Source organism: Lagopus leucura, unplaced genomic scaffold (genome assembly GCF_019238085.1).
Source record: "Lagopus leucura isolate 7727_CA_CO unplaced genomic scaffold, USGS_WTPT01 Super-Scaffold_100037, whole genome shotgun sequence".
NCBI lineage: Eukaryota > Metazoa > Chordata > Aves > Galliformes > Phasianidae > Lagopus > Lagopus leucura.
In genome coordinates this window covers 4,648,803-4,659,124 of record NW_024962286.1, presented here as the reverse complement: position 1 = coordinate 4,659,124, position 10,322 = coordinate 4,648,803, and the positions used below count along the sequence as shown (strand labels likewise).

Here is a 10,322-nt window from a genome sequence, read left to right as displayed (position 1 = left end):
GCCAACCCCCGCGTTGACCAGAACGCTACAAAAACACAACTTATTACTAAGGAGATAGCTCTCCAACCGGAGATGTTAACTCGCTACGGGCCGAGCAGAGCCCATCACGCGTCGGGGCGACGCCTCCCCGCTCAGCCCGCCTCCCTCACCGTTCAGCCGGCGCAGCTCTGAGGGCGGAGCGCCCCGCCAGGAGGAGCGGAGCCGCCCAACGGCCGCGCTGAGGCGGTGCCTTTTCCGCCCAACGGCCGAGCGCGCGCAGCGCCGCCTCCTCAACCGTCCCCGCGCGTGCCGCTGCCATGGCTGAGGATGGAGCCGCCAAGCTGCGCCTCAAGGCCAGGAAGGCGCCGACAGCCTGCGGCCGGGAGCGCCAGTGAGTGCGGGCAGGGCGGGGAAGGGCTCCGCGAAAGGGGCCTGGCGTGGGGAGGCGTTTCCCGCCTTCACGGAGGGCGGAAGCGGCAGCACCGCCTTACACGGCCGCGGGCAGCGCCTCGGGCGCCGTTGCGTCTCCAGCACGTTGCGCGGTTGTGTTTGAGGTCCCTTCATAAAGCACACGAGGTCTTATTAAAACTTGAAATGCACCGCACTTACGGCGCGCCGGGCCCTGCGCCTTCTGCCGTTGCCACCGCGGGACTGGTGAGGAAAGCTGATGTGTGAAAATGAAGCTGGCTTTCTTCAGAGCAGGAAGAGTTTCTCTTTCCCAGCCCTCGGGTAAGGGAGGATGGAGGAAAGGAGGTCCTGCGGTCAGAGGTGGCCCTTCCAAAACCTCCTCAGGTGTTCCTGAGAATCGTCCTCATCATTCAGCATCGCCTCAGGGCTGCCAGCCCAGAAAACGCTTCAGCCAGAAGTGAGAAGAGCAGAGCACAATTCGCATTGACAATCCTTCCTCTTCCAATTGGCTCGATACAACCCTGCGTGCATAAAAGCCTTATTATGCTTACTTTATGGTTAATCCTTTCTAATGCCTTCCTAGGAAGGATTAGATAGAGTTGTTTAGAAAGCTAATCAGTAATTTCAGATTGCCACGTGGGAGCAGCCGAGCACACACAGGAAGCGTTGCCTTCCTCAATGCACACAATGATTCCGTGCTCAGCAGGTACCACGTTTGGTCTTTGAGAAGAAAACAGCAGCTACACTTCACTGTACCACTCAGAAATGAAGACAAAAATAATGCCTATATCTCATTTGTTATAAGTAGAATGTAATGCTTTTACTGGATGATTTGGAAAACAAGGGTAGACTGCAAAATGAGCTTACAGACAAAATAATTTCTCCTTGTTCTAGAAGAAGCTTGCTGTAGGCTAGACAAAGGTTCCCTTGATAAACAAGTGGCACAATAAACAGCTGAACATTTTTTCCTCCACAGGGAGTCTCACTTCTTTTAAACTGTGAGAAGTCTGCATTGGTTTACTTATTCCTACTGACAAATAGCTTTTAAGTGCCTCTCTGTGATTTTACATGCCAAAATTGTCAAATATAATGTTACCTTCAGCACACAGTGCTACTTGATCAACAGAAAATAGGTAAAAAGGGAATTCTGTGCAGTGCAAATGGAAGAGGCATGCCAGTCTGCAATCACAAAACCCCTACCTTGTGCTTAGCCAGGAACAGAGGAAGTCAGCATGCTTAGCCGTTGTGTTGGGCTGAAATAGGTTAATATACCATCAGCTACTGGACATTTGATTTTAGAACATCTGTTGCTAAAGCAACAGCTAGGAACATAAATGTTTTAGGAAACCTCAGCACTATGCTAGATGAATTAAGAGGCACAATAATAGCTATGTACTTTTTTTCCCTCTCTCCCCATCCCCACTACTGGAACTCCCTTGCTTTTCAGAGCATCGACTGACAGAAGTTCCTGGTTTGAAAAAAATGATTTAAATGAGTGTGAAAAAACATGGAGCTTGCTACTGAGGAACATCAGTCAAGATTTACAATGCACAAGTTGGCAAACAGTGCCCCATTTTCCAGAGTTCTTCAGAAAGGTAAAGGAAGTGCATTGTATCCTGTTTGTCTTTGCTTTGTGCCATGTTTTCAGTACTGACAGTCTGAATGAGGGTATCAGAGACAACGCTCTGAAATGACTTTTAAATAGATGATTTGCAGCTCTTTACTCTACATACATTGCAGGGAACGTAAGGACAATTCCTGCAAAGAGGTTCTCTGCGCAGGCATAAGTACCAGCACATCCCTAAAGAAAGGGAATGGGAAAACGTAAATGGTAATAGACTAATTACACACTATCAGGTATTACACTGCTCCATTACTGAATACAATCTTAGAATACAAGACACTGCACTTGTAAAGCAGATCTTTTTTCTCCCCCTAAACAACAGCAGGTGAGTGTTCTCTGTGGGACATACGAGAAGAACATCCTATTTGTGTTCAGTGGGAATTATTTAGAAATGTTAAGACACTTCTAGGACGTTGTTAATTGCTTTGCACGTGCTGGAGATAGATGTAATAAGATGCTCATTGCTTCCAATGTAGTTTAGCTTTCTCAGTCTGTGTAGTATGTCCAGCTTTGTTTTTAGTGTATGGATTTGTTCTGAAGACATTGTGGGTATGTCACAGAGCTCTGAGGAAGAGAGTCTACAAAACCAAGAAGTTTTCAAAGTTGGAATGAAAGACTTCCACTGGACATCATTTCCAGCCTTTCACGGGGAACAAAATTTTAAACCAGAAGATTTTAGCTCCCCTCAGACGGAGCATTTACATGAAGAATGGGACCAAGAAGATGGACTGAAAAGTTTACCTTCTGCATCTGAGCAAAGATGCTGTAAAACTAATCCAGATCCAAAAAACACGGCCTGGGAAGACACAAGAGGTTTTTCTAAGGCAGATGTAGATCTCCAGCCATCTAAAGACACTCAGCATAAAACTTCTACATGCTACCTGGCGTCGTCACAAAGAGCTGTAAAAGCTCCAAGCATTCAACAGCATTGCAGAGGGACTGTGCAGAACAGCAAGGAGAACAGAAAACAAGAGAAAAGAGAGTTTCAAGCACAAATGCATCAAAGCAGCATTTCACTTGGTGAGACCAGAAGCGTGCCTGCAGAAAGGAAACCTCCTCTGGGGAGCATGGCTGGAAATGAGAGCTGCAAAGAGAATTCTGGACATCAGAGTGAGGGATCTTCAACTCTTGACAGCTGCCCAATGTGTCTGATTCGTTTCAATGAAACGTGAGTCTCCTATTTCTCTGTGCTGTCTTCCATCTGTACAAAAAGCAATACTTCTGGCTACCTTCTATGTGATGTTATGAAAATCAAGTAGGCACAATTTTTACTTGGCTTTTTAATGGCAGAATTCAGCCCTCCATTACTCTCTAACTACCTCTATTAAAAAATCTCCCTTCCAGCAATTTAGCACCTACTCTACAATTTACTGTACAATGTGAGTTATGTTTTTTCTTGAAATAACACCACTTACTAGCATTTAGGTTTTTGCAGTTGCTGAAAGCTAATGCGGCTCTGAACAGGTCCTCGAACACCGCAGGCTATGTCTGCCAAATACTGTCCTTCTCTGAAAGGCTGAATGAGACAAAAGAATGGCTTCTTCAATGAGATTTTACAGGAATTGAGAGGAGGGGAGGAGTGGCATAAATGGAGTTGTTTGGCTCTATCTCACCGAGTTCTTTTTGTTTGCAGGCTGTCACAATTGGATATCGATGGCCATCTTGCTAGATGCTTATCTGAAAGCACAGATGATATCGTGTGGTAAATCCAGAATAAGGAAGAGCAAAGGGACAAAGTCGAGTATGAATCTTTCTCTAAGGAAGAGGAAAGATGTGTCAAGGAAACCTGTCCTTGTCTCAAACTTCCTGAAATATCATCTATCAGGAACTGAGAAGGTCAAGTGCCACCTGCCTCTTGTTTGGGATCGTTTTAAATCCTCCCATATGTAACCAAAATAGCTGAGACAAGCACATGCAGCTGCCTTTGTGCAACGTGAAAGAGCACAACAAACCAGTATCTGAACTTCTGTCTCAGCAAACCTTTCTTCTGGACCTCAAGAGCCAGCAGTTCAGATGCGAGCCAAGTCCACTGAATAAACAGACTACAGCATTGAAGTACAGGCATAATTCTGCAGGTTTTTTAATTTACAGTAAGGTCGCTTTAAAAAGTGCAAGTTGGACATAGCTCAGTTTACTGATAAATAATAACAATTAACTTTTTCATTAAAGTCTTTAATAGATGTGCAAGAATATAAATGATCTTAGCTGTTATGGATTAGTATACCATCTTCTGCACAAATAAAACTGGTCAAAGATCCCAACTAATTCATTATACAAAACTACAAGAACATATTTACTGTTTTACAATCATTATATTAGCTAGAATTTTCATTTACTATTTCAAATAAGACAACTATATATCATAACCAGATCCATTTGCAATATATTAGGATTTTTTTAAACCACACATTACATCCTTCATTTTCTTTTATTTATAAAACAAGTACTTTATATAAAAAATTTCCCCTTCATTATGAACAGAACATTATTCATACACTTGCACATGAGCAACCAAACTTGTATCCAGCAAACTATTTGGCAACACAGCAACATTGTAAATGCCTGTAAGTTTTTAAATAAATCAAGTATTCTTTACAATGTTTGTTCAGCAGATACGTCTCTGTTCTGCCTTCCCTCCCTCCCAAAAATGTTCTGGCCACCCAGGAACACGGTTAAAAAACAAAAACCAACAAATCACATTTATAATCTTTCAAGTTCTGTGCCTCAGCACATCAGAGGACAGCTTCATCTGCCCCATTTCCTTTCATGAGCTGCCTGCAGTCGCTAGTGTAGCTATTGATCAGCTGTTTAACCAGGGGAACTGAAACAAAAAGTTTTCAGGGTAAACAAAGCAGTTGACAAGGAGAAGAAAAAAATAATTTGAAAATGACAGATTTAAAAGATTTTGTCTTCTAGATAAAGTATCTAAAATCCAGGCATTTGAGGCAAGTACTTCTTACTGGTTAAATTATTTAGTGCTGATTAAAACGCATCTTGCTTAATACAAAAAGCTACAGTCAACTGAGAGAAACCCACAACTTAGATCTGAATGGGATTAATAGAACTAAACCACACATCTGCATAATTGTTGCTAATGAAGGGATACAAAATGTGGACTGTTAATGGTTAATTGAAAGTTTTAAACAATGTTTTGGCAGTCTCATCCTAGCACCTCATGACTTGGATGTGAATCCAAAAGATGTCATGTTCAGCACCTAATGCAATGCTGTACCCTGAGAAAACCAGATGTTAATACAAAGAAAGTGAGAGTGTTGCATTTTGTCCTGCAGTTTACACCAAATTAGGCGAGATGACATGGCACAGGGTTTCTCAATATTTCCTGTTTTGTATTTACAACCCACACCATATAGCAAACCAAAAACCCAGCAAAAAGAAATAGTGCCTCACGTTGTTACTTTAGAGGCAGGTGAGTCCTCACAAGCATCTGACATTTCAGATAGCAATGCACACCAATTCCCATACGTAGTGACAGAGCTTTTCCAAGCTGGTAACTGACCTGGATGGAACACACACCTTTCCCCACCTTCCCTGTCCCACAGCCCACCCCATTTCTACAGGAAGGGGTTTGACAGTTACTGTTGTGTACCCAAGTTCTTGGGTATGCTTTGTTCTTCAATTAAAAAGAAGTTACTACTTTGATGCAAACCATTTTTACCAAAACATCCCATTCTTTTATGTAGAATGATTAGTTTATTAATATGCACTGAGCAATCGTAAGCAGACAGTTTATCATAAGCAGGAGGTGTGCTTTATCAGGAAAGCTGACTGCTATGGTTATTCTAGATTCACTATTTAAACTTTAAGGCTATGCTTTATTATTAATGCTTCCTCTCTGTTTCTGAGTATTCGTGCTGTTGATGAGAATACTTTCCAAAGATCTGGTACACAATATCACTGTAGGTGTAGGCACTGCTTCAGTATTTCCAGAAATCCTTCCTGTGCAAATTTAGTTTTCTTCAATTGATACATTTTGGTAGATTTGGAATTTAAAACAACAGATTTGGAAACTGATACTGTACAATTTAACTCAGAATTAATATTGCTGAGTCACTCCACATGTCAAATTCTACAAAGAAACAAGTGAACATTAGGTTGCAGCTGTGAACATGTTTATGTGTAAATGATTACTTGAATATTAACAAGCAGAACTTACCAGGTTTAAGAACGCTCCAAATATGTAACAACTCTTCAATGCAGTTTATCCATTTAGGCACTTAAATCTTGTACCCAAACTTATGTTTTGATTGCTAATAAAACACAACTCCTTTTAAATACATCTGAGACGTTTAGACAGGTACCACTTGTGAAAAAAGGCATCAAAAATAAGCTTCAACACCACCGTAATATATTTTATTCTTCAGGATGTTACACTAATATTCTTCAACTGGAACTCATTGCATCAAATGTTTGTAGAAAGCGTGCAGTTCTCAAACTTGTCCAGAAACTCCTTTCCCAGAGATGCAATGAGTGTTTCAATCCTTCATGAAATAGGCACAAAATGCAAATTCCTTCATTAATGAAGCCAGTTGTGACAGTGCCCAGAATTTAAGAATAACTCAGTGGTGGTAACACACCCACCAGAATCATTATTCTCTTCTTTGATTTTCAGCAGCAATTTTTTTTTAAATCATTGGTCTCCATCCAGACTCTTACAGTTCCCAGCCTCGCATGCATATACTGTAGGTAAGTATAAATTTAAGGTCATTCACATCATCCACAGCAAAGATGCCTTTCCCTCATACTGTTTCTTCCGTTGACAGCAACAATGGATTAATATATTCAAATCCTTCAAATTCTGACTGGTCTATTCGTTTTATTATATCTCTGAAAAACAAAAAACAAATGCCATTTTACTGGTTGCAGGTAGTGGTGTTGCCGTGTCTGTTTTCCTCGGGTAACAGCAGAATACCTACAGGAAGCTGTGTCATACAGACATACAGAAGCATCAACAAATGGGACAAAAGGTTGGGACACCTCTGAAGATGTATTTCGTACTCATGGTTCATCCCATTCACAGGGCCAACCTAGGATTGCAGCAGGCACTTTAATACAAAGAGGCTCTGAAATGCCGCTGTCTTTCAGAAGAGTTCAGCTTTGTTGTGTAGCAGCAAGGAAGAAGGGAAGCACACAGAAGCATATAAGGCTGGAATGTGCCTGCTAATAGTTACGACATGCAACAGCCTCTTGCACAGATGGCACACAACTGCATGCAGCACTTCAGGCAGTATCTGGTAAATTAGGAATAGTAAATCCATTACTAAATGCCCAGTTCCAAAATCAGTACTTCAGAATCAGCTTTATTAGGCACCTAAAAAGAGCCACAGATTGATCTGGGCACACCTTCATTAACCAGCTCTGCAGAATCCAGTTACAACTCTAGAACACAACAAATTGGTTTTCTTCAAATGTGAACAAGGCAGCAGGCTGCAGATGTTTGGAAAACAAATGCAGTATAGTCTACAGCACAGGGCTTTTAGCCTAATAAGGAAAAAGCAAGCAGAGGAAATTAAAAATACTGAAAATAAAAAGCAAGTGTATGAAGTAGAAGCAAAGCTTTCCTGCTCTCTCACAGTAAAGCTCTCCTGAAAAAAATTCTTGCTGCACTGCAATTTCAATATTATCTGTCTCACGTTTTTGGGAAAGCTCAGCATTTCCTGATTCACTTTTGATCTGCACCAAAATGCCAGACAAGCAGCAAATAGCCTCACTGTACTTGTGACAAAACAGCACCACGCAATAATGCTTCACACACAAGTGACAGCTACAAGAACGTTTCTTCTGATGTTTGCCCCATACTGCACAGGGCTTCTCCTCGTCCTTCCAGACATCAGTCAAGCTTCCAACTTGAACTGTTAGCACTTCTGTAAATACCCCAAACTGTGTACAGTTACTTTAGGAGAGTTTGGACAATCTAAGATTCAAACTGCCTGGGTTCGAACTAAATGTTGATGTTGAGCAAGCACGTGCCCAACAGTAAATTAATGAGGTGTTCTGACCAACTTAGGGATTATGAGCAATTTTCTAATATACAGAAAGTAAGGTAAGTTGTAGAATATTTGAAGACATTGACTATGTACTGAAGCTAAGTACATATTTAAAGATCACTATGAGAAAACAACTTTTATAACTTAAGATAAATTTAATGTGTGACTGTATTCAGGGAAAAAGAAAGCTTACTCATCATCTGGGGTTAGCTGCACAGGTTCACTGGTGAACTGCGTATCAAAGTTGTCCAGACCATAATCATCTGTGATCTGAGGCTGAAATGGAGGAGTTGTTTGCTTCTTCTCCAGCTAGGAAAAAATACAATGGGAGAGGAAGAAAAGTTACAGATATTCAGTAATTTGTAAACTCCCTAAAAGTAACATAAATTGGCTTGAAAGTACATGTGTAACTATAGTTACTTATTTCTAGATTTTAATATTGGTGGAAGGTACAAACATGCTAGTAAGTTTTTTTCTAGTAGACTGACACTGAACGGTACATGCTTCTGGATTACATCTAAAAGGCAGCAAAAGGATAACAACTGGAGAAATAATCAGAAATTACCTTCAAACTTGAATAATAGAAAAGCTGTTTCTCAAGTCTCTCACCATATAAATTAAGAAAAAAAAAAAACCTGCTGCTCTGTAAATCTGGTTCAAGATTTAAAATTGACAACACATTCCAGAAGTTTTCCATTCAAGCCAAGAAGCCTCCCAGAATCTCTCACATTTTCCCCCCTCCTATAAGCGTCTCTAAAGCTGCCTCTTGCAAAGGCATTTACATCAAGACATCCAGACTTACTGGTTAATGTTAGCTCCAGCACAGAACAAAACTGTAAGCAGCTTTTACTAACATCCCCTTCAATGGCTACTCGTTAAAAGCAAGAGCCATCATAATAGCTAAAGCAACCCAGAAATTCATTTTGCAATTAAAATGCAACTTTAAGTGTATTTACATACAATGCTTCCTGCTATGAGAACACAAAGCCACTGTTTATCTGCCATATCAAGGACTGCCAAAACACGCAAAAAACCCACTTTTGATTCAAATAATGCTGCTCTAATCATTAAGAACCTTCTCTCATTTGCTGCAGCAGCAGTGTGCTCAACAGAAGCTATAGTTTATTTGTTAAGACAAATCCCTGCTATCACCCAGAGTTGTAAGACTGCTCTTATCACAGCTCTGAGTGACACAGGAGCTGCTGACAGGTTGAGATGTGTTGAAATCTATCCACAGCAGTTAAAACCAGGAATTCCCCCTTGCTTAGCTTGTTCCAAGGGGAAGTTATGGACGGGTGTTTTGACTTCCAAAAGCAGGAGGATGCCCACACACATCTACCCTGCTTTGTGAGCAGGTCGCCAACCACGGTGAGATGCTGCAAGACCTGGCCAACTAATCACATATTGCCTGAAATACAAACTAGCACTACCACAGTGATACAATGGAAGTAATGCAGAACGTCTCCCTGTTGAAGCACTGTAGAGTAAGAAGCATCCAAAGTTTTTATAAATCAAGTTTTTGTAGGATTGTCTATAAGCAGTTCTAATGGATTTGTATACTTCTTGCATGGTTCTTTAAGGTATCATACATCAAATATTTGTGGATAGAATTCATCATGACTTGATATCTGACAGTGTAGTCTAAAGTAACGACAGCAACAAAAACAAAGTGCTCTCACTGCTTCGTAAGAGAAAAGACAAAACCAAATTAAATAGGTTTCCATTCACACTTAAACACAAAATGCTGTAACCAAGGCAGCACTAGCTGCCCCTCTTCCCAGCTCTACCACGCGGCAAACACTCGTTCTAATTCCTGCATAAGACACAGCCCAAGCAGCAGCCAAGTCAGTGCTACTGCTCAACTCCTCCACACGAGCAAACAAGCCATTCCGAAGCATTACAGTCTGGAAAATCAGTGAGGTAAACAATACCAACTAACACCAAAGGCAAGAACTTAAATCATCAGAACACGGTGTGAACTGAGGAGCGTTGTCACGCACAGCCAGAGCAGTGAATGATTCCAGCACGCTGTTCTAAGCATCCGTGGCATTTCAAGGAGGTCACATCAATGTCATGTGATGTTATTTCTCTGCCCTGCAAACACACATTTCATGGGAAGGTAACCAACCAAATTCTAATGCCTACAGTTATTGATATGCTGAGGCTATGATTTAAACTGAAACAAATACATAATTTAGGGATGCAATGCAAAGGTAACAAAGTATTTATGCTAAAGAAAAACAATGCATAAAAAAGTGTAACATTTTCTAAAATGTGAAACATCTACACATCTCTAACGCCTCACT

At 41.1% G+C, this 10,322-nt stretch overlaps 2 protein-coding genes across 5 annotated transcripts in view; one reads left to right on the top strand and one right to left on the bottom strand.

The window, feature by feature from the left end:
- Window positions 1–260: 260 nt before the first annotated feature.
- Window positions 261–4,613, top strand: FAAP20 (FA core complex associated protein 20). The gene is made up of 4 exons (XM_042883112.1): window positions 261–370; window positions 1,835–1,982; window positions 2,572–3,179; window positions 3,645–4,613. The coding sequence occupies exons 1-4, from the start codon at window positions 297–299 to the stop codon at window positions 3,715–3,717; spliced, it is 903 nt and encodes a 300-aa protein (XP_042739046.1). The 5' UTR covers window positions 261–296; the 3' UTR covers window positions 3,718–4,613.
- The window catches only part of PRKCZ (protein kinase C zeta), a 42,461-nt gene continuing 36,206 nt past the window's right edge, over window positions 4,068–10,322 (bottom strand). For all 4 annotated transcript variants that reach the window (XM_042883105.1, XM_042883104.1, XM_042883103.1 and 1 more), the window contains 2 exons: window positions 8,210–8,325; window positions 4,068–6,856 (listed from right to left, as the gene is read on the bottom strand). In XM_042883105.1, the coding sequence (XP_042739039.1) occupies window positions 6,769–6,856; window positions 8,210–8,325 (204 nt within the window). In that variant the 3' untranslated portion in view covers window positions 4,068–6,768. The remainder of the gene's footprint in view (window positions 6,857–8,209; window positions 8,326–10,322) is intronic.

What these genes read in the sequence shown, in the direction of transcription:
- FAAP20 (XM_042883112.1), top strand. Translation starts at nt 297, where the DNA reads ATGGCTGAGGATGGAGCCGCCAAGCTGCGCCTCAAGGCCAGGAAGGCG. An exon ending in GCCTGCGGCCGGGAGCGCCA is followed by an intron (nt 371 to 1,834) that starts GTGAGTGCGGGC and finishes CTTGCTTTTCAG; the next exon opens with AGCATCGACTGACAGAAGTT. An exon ending in TTCCAGAGTTCTTCAGAAAG is followed by an intron (nt 1,983 to 2,571) that starts GTAAAGGAAGTG and finishes GGTATGTCACAG; the next exon opens with AGCTCTGAGGAAGAGAGTCT.